At 40.9% G+C, this 13091-nt stretch overlaps 1 protein-coding gene across 1 annotated transcript in view; it reads right to left on the reverse strand.

The window, feature by feature from the left end:
* The window catches only part of ntm (neurotrimin), a 105382-nt gene that overhangs the window by 1482 nt on the left and 90809 nt on the right, over positions 1 to 13091 (reverse strand). The window contains exons 4-7 of the mRNA XM_061086189.1: positions 5772 to 5900; positions 4438 to 4558; positions 3824 to 3975; positions 1277 to 1312 (exon numbers count right to left, since the gene is read on the reverse strand). Of these exons, the coding sequence (XP_060942172.1) occupies positions 1277 to 1312; positions 3824 to 3975; positions 4438 to 4558; positions 5772 to 5900 (438 nt within the window). The remainder of the gene's footprint in view (positions 1 to 1276; positions 1313 to 3823; positions 3976 to 4437; positions 4559 to 5771; positions 5901 to 13091) is intronic.

Genomic DNA, 13091 nt, shown 5'->3' on the forward strand with positions numbered 1-13091 from the left:
TGCATTTAATAATAAGTATATTTTATATTTATAGTGTAAAATGAAGTAAGTGCAGTATATGGAAACACACTGTTTCTGCATGTTGCCATTTCTTCCATTACAACAGAATAAATATTAGGAATAAAGGAGACGCATCTAAGATTAAAATTTAACAATAATGAAATCCAAAATCTGTAATTTCTATTCAAAAATAGTCTTCATTCACTTTAACTAGTTCATGCAGTTGTGGTGTTCAGGTATTGCTAAGTATTACAATGTTTTAAAATTCAATGGAATTTTATGACGCAAGAGTGAAAACATGATATTTTCATCATGCTCTTTTCAGGGATGAAGCGAGGGCTGAATAAATGAAAGCATTGTACGAGGATTGAGGACAAATTTGAACTTTTTCTTTGAAGCTTGTCACACAATGAGCACTCATTTCCTTTGGATTTCCATGAGTTCACCACAGTTTCCTTTGGGGCATCTATCCAATTACCCTGTCACAGTGGATTATCCCTAATCCTGCATATGGCTAATTAGAATAATGACGTTCACTCACAGTCAAAATCAAAGCCATTAATACAGTTCTGTCGTCAATGGCGTCAGGTTGCTTACAAGATGCTGCAACCATGGCTCACAAGGAAAAATTAAATGATGAGATGGGAGAGGTGTTCTTTGCTCAATAGCTTTACACGTTTAAAAGACACTCCTAGAAACATTCACAAGAATAATCGACACCACAAATCTAAAATCTACAATCACTATTTGCAGATACAAGAAACATTGCAGTTAGTTTTTGCAGCTCTCTGTGTTGGCTTTAACTGTTTTGATTTCTGTGTACGTTTCAAATTGAAATACAATATAAACATGTTCAAACCGTCACACAAGGAGAAAAGGGGATGATGAAAGAAGAAAAAAAAATACTTACATTATGAAAAGAGCATGCAAAAATCAAAACGAAGCCAATGGAGAGGTAGTAAGGTTTGCAAAGGACAAAGATGAAACATGATTAGTGAACGGGCTACATTGACCATTTTCACAAAGATACAAATATTGCCACAAGGCAGTGCTAACATATCAGGTCATTAAAAGAACAAAGAGTCATTAAACCACAACAATTCTGAAGGATCAAACAGCCAGGAAATGATTAGTCTCTTCTTGTGAAACACAGAAGAAACAAATACAGTGACACTGCATCCAGTTTGTGAAAATGGTAATGTTAGTCATGTCCCAGCATGCAGTTAATACTTTCGATCTACAACAGCTCAAGTGCATGCTGGCGCAGAATACTAACCTTGCAATAGCGTTGAGCTAGTGGGCTCAATTACCACTACACCAGGGGAACAAATGAAACAGAGCAACACGTTGGAAACAGAACTGCAACACATCACTGGCAACACTTGTGAGAAGCATGAGAACTAAACTAAGCTGCTTGAATAGACTTTTACATGGTGGCCACATAGTTTCATAGTGTAGAGTTCAAACTGATAAGAAAGCAGGTGGTGCAGAAGATCCATTTTGAATCCATAACATCTTAATTCTCACTCACGATTGATACAAAAGTCATTATCTGCACACTTCTAGATTTAAAAAGGGATATATGGTTATTTCATTGGTTTGAAACAAGCCCACAGGAGCAGCTCTGATATTTGCTAACAGGAGTTGAAGAAGTCAAAAAGGTTGTTGGCTATTTTTGGAGTCTTGTTTTTTCATCTCTAGTATGAGTGAGATGAGGGAATGGACCAAAATCAAGAAGTCAAATCAATATCTGTAGCAAAGGAGACGATGATGGTGAGTGTGCAGACACAGGAGGACACAGCCTAAAGTCCAGAGAAGGCTCTCATTCTCAGTTCACTATCAGTTTGTTCATTCTGGGCTACTGTACTGGGGCTTCCGTAGAGAGGACCTGGTCCTGATATATATATGACGTATTTAAATGTAAAGTGCACATTATTGGGTAAAGAAAACAACAATTGACAGTGAAATCAACACTAGGATTATTTTATATTCAATGTCTGTCAATAGATCCCTTTCACCTAAATCTTACACACTGCACCTTTAAAATAAGCATTATCTTTTCCTAGGAAAAACAACAGCACCATAATAAATCACTGACATAATTTACCCTTCCAGCTGTGACCTTTGCGTTCTCTTCGGAACGTCTACGTCATCGAGTTATTTAAGGATACTGGACTTCAGGATGGCGCCCATTCGCTTGAATGAATATTGCTCCCCTAGCACATGAGCCAAAATATTTTCTAGCTTGCAGGTTTGCTGCTGCTCTGTGCAGCTCACAGCATTTATGCATACGTGTTTTTCCTGCTGGATGTTCAGGTGGCTTTGGCTTAGGTCAGTGGTTCAATAACCGGCTCCCCTTAGTGTCCTTGGGCAAGATATTGAACGCCAAAGTGTGCCTGAAGGCTGAGCCAGCAGTGTGTGTATGCAGTGTGATGGTAAAAGTGCAGCTGTATGAATATGTGGGTGAGTGGGTGAATGGGACTGGTACTTGAAAGCACATTGAGTGGATGATAAGACTGAAGAAGTGCTATTCTAATGCAATTCCCTAGCAATTTACATTCAGAGAGGTGAGTGTGACAATGCACTCTTACTCCTGGTCCTTGAACAGGTTCCGTTAAGATTTCTCAGAAAACTTGGTGCTCTTAGTGAAGCAGCCCATACTTTCACCACTTTTGTTTGGAACCACTGAAATCTCCTTTAACGGACGGCGTTGTGCACACAGATGTTGTCACGATTTGCACTTGCACAACACTCTGTGAATTTTACTGAGCAGCAGCACTCTGCAGCCACAGGTGTGAGTCATTCCTAATGGATCTGATCCAGAGCAACCACGTGCTTTACAACAAAAGCCAATTCTATAGACCAGAGCTCTGACTGTGTAGTCTCACCCACTGAACTGAGACACAAGTGAACAGTGGATTTTACCCATGATCTCCAGCATTCTTGACCAGAAGAGCTGCCGCTGTAACAAATCCACTGAACTCCATTTACAATTCTTTATATTTCGAGTTTCCCTGAATATTTGATAATAACACAGCTTTTTTTAAATTGATGAACTCTTTAGCATTACTCTTGAAATACCAGGGGGCCGGATTGGGACCATTTCAGCTGTGACTATCAGACAGCTACACACCCCTCACCGGAGATAAGACCTGCTCACCAGTTACTTGGAGCAGGGACCAGTATTCAGGGTGAGGGATGGGGATGAGAGCAGCTTTTGAAGTTCTGTTTTAGTGGGAAATGGGACCAGACTTTTTGGTTTTTGGATGAAATGGTCAGAATGCCAATTCAACATGACCATGAACAATAATGAAATACAATTCCATGTTGTTGGGCAAGTTTGTTACAATTCACTGCCAACTCATGCTACTACATTTCATGTGTGTGCCACAAGTTTTTCCCAAACAAATGTGTGTGAGGCTGCTGCTGCTGCACCCCCAAGGAAACTAAAATGTTATATTGCCATGGTATTTTGTGCAGAGGTGAGTATCTGAAAGGGGCTTTTTGGGGCCTTTTTATCTGAGTGGGGAGCCAGCAGGATACCGCAGCGCAGCCAGAAATTCTCATAACTCGCAAAGCCAAAAAAAACTCAAAACATGAGCCTGATGAAACTTTTTTGTCAAATCAGAATGAATAAGACACTATCTTGAAGCCTAGCACCAAATACTCCATGGTCCACGGCTTGAAAACAATATTTCTTTGTATCTATTTTAATCTAGTTTCCTATCATAATTGATATTACTTTAATAACTTAACCTGCACAAACAGAATGGACAGTGACTCACCCATAGACTAAGAACAGAAATAACTATACAGTACTCACCATACAAAAGGAAGCTAGTGTTTGAGCTCCCAAGTTTGTTGAGGGCAACACAGGTGTAGTTGCTGTAATCTCCGTCAGAAACATTAAAAAACACCAGCTTCGACAGCGATGCAGTCTTCACAATCTCCAGACCATCAAAGCCATTGAAGATTCTAGATAGGAGAAAAGATGTGCATTGACAAGCAGTGAATACAAATAACAATGTCAGAACGTGTTGCATGTTGCAAGTGAAGCAAAGCAGCACAACCACAATGCAGTTTGGCAATGCATGACATCAACACATCAGTCAAAGTGAATGAACAGCATTTCCAGTAAAGCCTCTTATGCGTACACGTGAGTGCTCCATAAGTCTCGCCAAATTACTTCAAGACCCAGGTACGAAATAATAACAATTTAATCAACAAGCAAGGAGTTTTTGCATTAATGTAATTATCTTGATACCTGTGTAGCTGGCAGCTGATCGATGAGCATCAGTGACTGAAAACTAATTAGTAAGCAAGCTCACACACACACACACACACACACACACACACACACACACACACACACACACACACACACACACACACACACACACACACACACACACACGATGCTCATATCAAATCCCTCACCTTCGGTCATCTTTATACCACTCAAAGTCGGCCTCCGGCACTGCATCGGCTTCACACTCCAGCACTCCTCTCTGTCCCAGAGTCACTCCAACATCTCTGCCCTCTGACACAGTCGGAGCATCTGCACACAGGAGCACGGTGATCAGGGCTACGAGGCAGCACGAGTCAAGGAAATCAGGAGAGGGGTCACAGCATGTTCTCCTCCTCCGCTACAGTTTTGATTCATGGCTGTGATCTGCACCACGACTGCAGGTCAACAGGAATTATGAGGTCAAATAATGTACAATATTTATTACAGCGGTGAAAGTGCATGTGTCAGGATATGATGAGTTGGAGGCGAGTGTTCAGGTTCTAATGTGATGCAGTACTTTCTCCTTCTCCTGCAGCAAAGAAACTGCTGATTATTGAACAGATTTTTTTTTCCTGTTTGAACAAAGCCTTAAAAAGTAGACTGAAATATAAAACCCTTGTGAGCCCGAAAAACTGGAATTAAAAAAAAACAAAAAACGGTCACTTTGCAGCCCATGACTTGCATTTCTTCTTCAACAGATTTTGTTTCACTGTGAATACGAATATAAAGTAAATCCATGAAGTAGTATAGTGTATTATAATTAAAGGCGGTGGTTTATCTTTTCTAGAGTGATACATTCCAATATTCACAAATTTTCCTTTCGTAATTGTAGGGCTACGACTAGTTTTTCTTTATATTCATTTATTGTTTATAAATAATAATCATTCTTATTATTATTAAATACATTTTTTGGTAAATAAAAACAAAATGTTGTCAGTCTCATATGATTCATTCAAAACCCCTGTTTTTCTCTCTCGCTGCAAGATTTAGACAATAACCACAATTATTATTATTACTATTAGTAGTATATAAACTTTTGCTGCTATCATTGATAACATCTCTGCATCTATAAATATGACTCTTATTGATTTCATTATAACACAACTGTTCCCGCTCTCTTTCTCCTCTTTCTCTCTCTTCCAGTTTTTTCTCTCCACGTTTGCCAAATTGATGCTCTTTGTGGGAACTGCTGGATTTCTCTATAATATTGTATGTCTCTTCGTTCTATGTAAACTGCCCTGACATAATGCAAATCTATACAAATACAATTGAATTTATTTTGAACAGCACTGCACTCATAATAAGTAAGGCACCACAGTTCATGTCAAAGTGGCGGAAACCTTTTGCATGATAATCCTTTAAATAACAACATGCCCATTAAAACATAGCTAGTGTATTGACGAATGCCCATAGACTAATTGACAAATAGACTAATCAGCTAATTCATAAACAATGTGTTTCTTTAATTCAGCCGCAGACTCACAGTTGACGGTGATGTCTACAGTCTGAACATCTGTGTCAATTTCGTTGACAGCCGAGCATTCGTACGTCCCTGCTCTCTGTCTGCTGATGGATGGGATTTCCAGGTACTCGTCGTCTGATGCCAGGTCCCCTGTGAAAAATCACACACACACAACATGATTCGTGAGATGGTCATTCGCAGTTAATGCGATGACTCAACAGCTGTGGCCTTGAGAGATATTTTCACACCCTGTGTCCCTCACTGTGTGACCTGTGGGAAAGTCATAATCACTCTAGTGCATGGGAGTGGGAGGTGTTGATTACAGACATTTGCCATAACTATTACTTATAAAAAACTATGAATAGGGTTAAATATGGTTTCGATAGTTAAAATGTTAAGCTTGCTCAGGCAATAAGCGCTGTAACTTTTGGTGAAGAATATGTAGCAGTTGATTTTATATTACTTTGTTTTGAAAGGATTACCTATGAAGAAAGAGCCAAAACATTCTGCAAATTATTTCTAGCATCTGAAAAGAAAGCTTATTTTGATATTCACCAAACAAGGAAGACATTCAGATCGAACTACAACACCGAAATCAATGATCTAAGTTCAGGAGCAATGTCAACCACAGAGCCTGTCAGGTCTTGTAACCTGATCTGACATGACAGGCAAGATTCACTAAGCTAAACGTGTGTCAAAGCTTACACCAATAAATATTATGACATGCTGGATTCTGCCTCGCTCTCTCCAGTGTGCCTCTCTTGTTTCTTTCAACATTTACAAACCCGGTTCTTGAGCCTCCTGACATTTTTCGGCAGATGCTACAACACTCGGTGATTAGTGCTTGTTCTGCCCCCACTCATTATCACTCGTCTGTCGGAACTTTCATATGTCGTCTCGCTTTTTTGTGCGTCTCTCAAGCCTGCCTGCAAGCAAACCCAGACCACTGCAGAGATAAGAGAATATGAGTGGGGGGAAATGCCAACCCCCGCTTCTTCTTCTTCCATCAATCCGACACACTTGACAGAGACACTTAATACAGCACTCAACATACAGAACAAAAGACATAATTGACTTCAAGCCTCTTCCCAAGATGCTGATAGGTGACACTAATAAATTGCACATGGATGCACTTTGCTGGGTTTGGGCTTCTTAGGGAAGATTGTTATGGAGAGAAGTCCTCATTGACACACTGATCACCTGACGAGGAGTATCAGGAGGACGAGCGCAGGTTCCAGGCCACATTCTCTCACTCAGCCGTGCGTCTGCTTTTCTTACTGGCGTCCTCTCAAGAGAGAGTGCGTCTCGCCAATAGAGACGCAGTGTCAGTTTAAGCCACGCTGTGATCCTCCCCTGTGAGACTTAATCAAGACAAGGTTGCCAGCTGATGCACATTCCCAAAGTACATCTGTATGGCTGCTGGCGCAGAAGCAGCTGTCCTCCAGACTGACACATGGAATCAATGTGTTTCCATCAGTTATGGAGGTAAAACCAAAACTTGATGTTGATGTTGATGTTGAAGTGCTGCAACAAAGCTTTAAGACTCACTAACTTACAATCTGTTTTGTCTAATATAAGTCGATACTTGTCTGACCTGCAACAAAAAATTAAAATCTATAAAACACAATAACATAATAGAAAGTTTAGAATATATAATTATTAAAGCCGTTGTCTGCCCACCCACTGCACACATAGGTATACTATGTTCTAGGGTGACTCTGAGTGAGGCCATGTTAGATATTCCCCTGTCAAGGCTGAAGACCAAGGCCTCCGGAATACCTCACCTGAGGAACTCTAGTAGCTATAACTATGTTTCCTTTATCCTTATTTTTCACCATTACTTTTAACTGTTTGATGAGCTACATCAGTGGTTGTCTGGGATTGTAAATAATGATTTTATTTATTTAGTTTTATGTGTCTTTTATTTCAAATTTAGAATTATAGCATAAAGTCATCATTACTACCTTTAATGATTATAATAACAATTGCCCAAACATAACTCGTTAAGAAGAGTTGACCGAGATTTGATTGGTGGATTGGTCTTCAAAAATGTTGACACTCAGTCAGAGAAGAGTAGTTTTCTTAAGTTCCTATCCACTTTATTTCAAATGTACGTGTGTTTGTGTGTGCATGTGCGTGTGTGTGAGAGAGACAGAGAGAGATGCTTTTTGTAGAAGTATTCATAAACGAGTCAGTAGATTTTCCTCTTTCTTCATGGTTACACCCGTCATATCACCAATGTCAACATTTGCATTTCTTTCCTGAGGTCTGACCTCCCTGTCTGACCTACATTCTACTATCACACTGTTTTGTCCAAGTGCAAAGATTGCTCCTCCACCTTCACCAGCACCCACAGTCTCATCTGCCTCAGTCACTACGTTTACATGATGGCATAAACCCGATTTCGGCTGAAGCCCGGTTTCTCTATCCATGGGGGGTTAATTGCTCTATCTCAGGGTACATGGCACTGAGAAATCCGACTCATGTCCGAAAGCATTTCATACCCCGCTACGATAGGTGGCGCTGTTTTCATTACAGCTAGTGGTGACTACCAACAAAAAACAACATCAGCCTTCAACTCAGCATGCGAGAAAGATGACGAACGGAGAGCAAGGTGAAGCTACGTCCCTCTATATGATGTTGTGCATGTTTACTCTAGGAGTACTGCGAATGCGAACGGCGCATTTGATTAGAATGGTAATGGCGAGAAGACGCTGCCGGGTCACGGCCAGGGAGGGAGGGGGGGGGGCAGGATCTCAAGCATGCGCAAAGACGTCATCTCCAGTTGTTGTCTAGCTTCCAGAGTTACATGCGCGCGTTGTCCGATATACAGCCAAATCCGATCTACTTATCTGGGGGTGGTTATCCGACTTCAGTCGGACACAAGAAATCTAGATTTGTGGAGTTACATGACATGGATCTTCGATTGAAACCCGACAACACCAGAAATCTGGTTTCAATCGGACACATGTAACCGCAGTGACTGTCACAACCCTTTAGAGTTTGAGCCAGCGCCAGGGTTGTTTTTGCCAAATTATGCCCCATTAAAGATGAAGTGATGAATCAGTAGTATGTTGTTTATCCGTCCTCTTGTGGTTACACTGCTGAGTCTCTTCATGTGCTGCTGCTGTCAGTTGCTCTGCTCGTCCAAAGACCAACAGCATGTGCCAAAGAAGTTTCCCTCTCTCTGCACTAGAGAGAGAGCAAATGTTGTCTTAGCAGAAACAAAGAGTTCACAGGACACTTTATTAACCACTGCCCAGCACTACCCAAGTTCTGAAAAGCACACACAGAAATCCTCATTAGAGTCTTCTTCATAGAGAACAAGAAAGTGACTACCAATATTTTACAGTTTTCCACCTGAGGGCAGAGCATTTTCCATAACTCCACAAGTGGAGGAGGTTCAAAGTCATTTCTGAGTCTTTGTTGGAGACAACATCTCAGTTCGTGAGTCATTAGTGAGACAGTGTTGTGTCCTGCGCTGCCATCAAAGTGACATGGCAAGACGCCAGGGAGACCTCACAAGAGAAGGTAGTCAGGAGGAGAATGCAAAGAGAGCCAGGAAAACATAGGAGAGGCCAGAGGGAGAATATGTGCCCTTGGTGTGTCCCTGAAATTCCAAGTCTGAAACTCAGGGGCAAAGAAGAAAATGGAAAAAGGGAAAGTTTTTTGTGTGCAGGGCAAGGGGAGCAACAACTGAACAGAAAAAAAAAACAGGGAGAGCAGATGCATGAGGGATATATGCTTTTAAGGAGAGGAGGCCAAGGGGATGTGGTGAGCTGGAATTTGATTTTACGAATCCAAACATGGGACCGAGAAAGGAATAGAAACACAATCCCAGATAGGAGCTGTTAACAGACAGAGAAACACACAAGAGAGAGTGGGATTGGATATGCTACTACTATTGTCTTGAGGGAAAGGTAGTCAGAGTGAAATGTGTTAAAAGAAAAACAACACTGCTTTTGTGGCTCAGACAGAAAATGAGAAAGAAGAGGCATTTATAAGGTGTCCAAGAAGACAATGACTGACGGCGACTTATACTGCAGTTTGAGTCTTAATCTTTGCCTCTGCTGCTGCCGCCCCAAGAGGGAAATGTATTGATAGTTACTTTTCCACCGACTATCAGCCTTCGGGAATTTCTTGATGTGCCAGGCCTCATTTGACTCACCATCAAACATAAAAAGGGATGAGCAGAAAAAGAATCGCATAAACACACTATAGCTCGATGTTTTACATATTGAAATAAGGCAGCTTGTTATATTGAAGTGGTTTGCCAGCAAAGGTAATCTGTTGTGACAATGCAGTTTAGATTGGACCAGTCAATAGCATGCATACTTTTGGGCATACAAAGAAGCATGAAAACCAGGGCTGCTACTAATCTCTCCGGCCACAAGTCCTTTTGTATGGAGGTTACAGTGTATGGGAAGTGGCTGTGTAAAAGACGGATACATTATTTGAGGTGAAGACAAATGTAGAGATGAAGAGTAGATTCCCCTTGAGTATTGAGCATTTTCAATCCGCTTCAATGAAAAATGAAAAAAGAACTGTTGATGACTCAAACCATTCAGTGAAACACAGATTGGTCTATGAATCATTTAAGACACGTCTGTCATAAAAAAGAACTACTGAAAATGTTATTTGCATTAACTTAAGTGTTAGTGTCTGTTCACCTCTGGAAAGCACATGACGTAACTGACACCTAAATCTGCCACAAAGCATCAAAGCACTTTCAACAAGAAGTGGAAAAAGAAGAAGAAAAGAAAATCCAATTTCTACCAAGCAGCTCAGTGCTTAATAATCCATGTCTAATGGTGTCCATAGATCTTGGGACAGATGACCAATGTTCGTAGGCACAGTATCATGAACATTGTATTATTGCAGTTGCTGCTATTGCTGAATGTACGAGCCCCTGGTGTTCACGGTCCACCAGTGCAAGTGGTCGGTTAAGAGCCTGACAAGGTTGTTTCATTAGGTAGTTCTTCAGCCGCCTTCAGTAGAACCTGAGTGGATTCTGTGTTAGCTCCTTGGACTCCGACACAACAAGCTTCAAGTAACAACAACTTCCACTGATCTGAGTTCATAGGGCAGTGTCATGTTGGTGTTGTGGTTGTTAAGCCAGTAAAAGGAACAAGAACAAGAAAATCCTACTAGAACAGCTGAACTTCTTTTGGAGTCACTGTAAATTATGGCTGGAGTGTACTGATTACTATTTAAAATGAGTTTGAATGTGATTCTGAACACAGCCACATCCCCAGTTATAAGATTGTGTGCACACTTATTCAACCACATTATTATATATATATACTGTATATATTTATACATTGTTTCCCCCTAAAAGATTTCAGTCTGTTTTTTGAATTGAATCGTTCATGTAAAATGTCACATTAATGGTGGAAAAGTTCTGACATTATTTATCTTGGTCAAATTTTTTTGGGATTTAGACTTTTTATATCCACTGTATATATATATATAATATACCTACAGGTATTTAAGGAATTCATTGTGGCAACTGAACTGTCCTCATTGCCCCAAAATATCCTTTTTCTAAATCAGAGCTCTCATAAGCTGCTTGTGGCACTAATAAGTAACATCTAGTATTTTAGTTAGTAAGTTATTTTTATTTTTCTGCCAGCAATGTTAGTTAATGTAACCAGTTCTTAGTAAGTAAACAATAACATTCAACGGTCCCCCTGCAAATGAGATGAGACGTCAACACAACAGCTGGGACAAAACACAAAAACATGCAGACAGCCTGCCCACATTTACCAAAGGGTACAAGTTAATGATAATACAACATGAACAGGGGCTGTGGAGGTAACGCAGATGTTACTTTCAGTCAAACATCTTTTTCAACCGTGTACAACTTCCCCTAGATGGTGAGTAAGGCAAAACCCTTTGTTAAGGTTTCCAAGGTTTAAGCAGCTAAACACAAACAGTGAAGGATATTTTAATGGAAAAAAAGTGACAGAATCCAGCCTCTGAAAAATCAGGCCCTTATGCAGTTTAGAGTGGTGGCGGCTGCCGTAATGACAAGTGAGCAAGAATAACAGAGAAGTGAGCAACTCTGTGGAAACAGCAAAGTCTAGGGATGGTAATTAGAAAGGAGTGTCAGTCTGTTGTGCTACTGCAGAGTCAATTGACACAGACACTGTGTGAGTTACAGTCTGTTATAAAATTCTGCTTAAAAGAACAATACGTCTCAACATGGTAATGCTTCACATCATAGAGGATGACAGCTTTAGCCGCAAAATGCTTTGAAGACACAGACATATGAAATTACATCACAATGTCGAGACATAAAAATAAATCTTAAAGGACCACTTTCTTTCCCCATTCTACTGAGACCACTGACTCCATCATCTCCAACTTCCCATTAATCTTTCCAACCAACTGGACCTATGCTAATCTGGGAAACTTGAATTGCTCTGAACCCAGATTCAATCATGCGCATGTTCATTTCACCTGCCCTAATGCACCGGGGCGTCAGCTGGCCGCCTGGGCTGACAAACTTTGCAGTCAGACTGTGAGGTCTGTGGAAGATACCAAAGATCACTTCTGATCCGCCACAAGCCCCCTTAAGCCATCTATCTATCAAAGGTGAGGGGGAGTTGGGTCACGGCTGTGTGAGAGCCCCTGCCACAGCCTGAAATCATCAATCTTTATGCACACACACACACACACACACACACACACGAACACACACACACACACACACACAAACACACACACACGCACATGCACAGGCACACGCACACAGCCACCCTCACACAGGATCTTTATTTATTTAATTCACTCTTTTAACACCCCAGAGTGCTTGCAATAGCTGGACACACATTGAATGGCCCCGGGCTGGAGCAGAGTTGCTCTGCAGCTGGGAGATACTGGAACATAAGTTTGGATTTCACCAAGTACTGGGACCTTTTCTGCGCTGCAGCTCTCTCTCGCTCTCTCTCTCCCTCTCTCTCTCTCTGAGTCAGGACGACAACTGTGTAGTTTGACTCTGTGTATATCCGAACATTCCTTATACATTCTTCTGTTGAGTACTGCCCATGAAACTGACATGGAAAAGGTAAGAAGAATAGGAGCTATAATTCAGCACATTGAAAGTGAACCATTTGAGGTAAAACAAGTAAAAAACAAACAAAAAAGGTTGAATCAATGTTTCTTTTTTAATCCTGCAGGAGGAAAATCAAAATGACAGCTTCTCGGGCCAACACTAGTATTTACATTTGCATCCCACACGAAACTCAAAGCCAATAGACGTCCCTGAAATGAAGTTTTGTTGGTGCCTGCGCAAAAATACAGATAAAACGGATAAATAAACATAATCAACCAGTCACT

This window comes from Limanda limanda, chromosome 14 (genome assembly GCF_963576545.1).
Source record: "Limanda limanda chromosome 14, fLimLim1.1, whole genome shotgun sequence".
Classification (NCBI taxonomy): Eukaryota; Metazoa; Chordata; class Actinopteri; order Pleuronectiformes; family Pleuronectidae; genus Limanda; species Limanda limanda.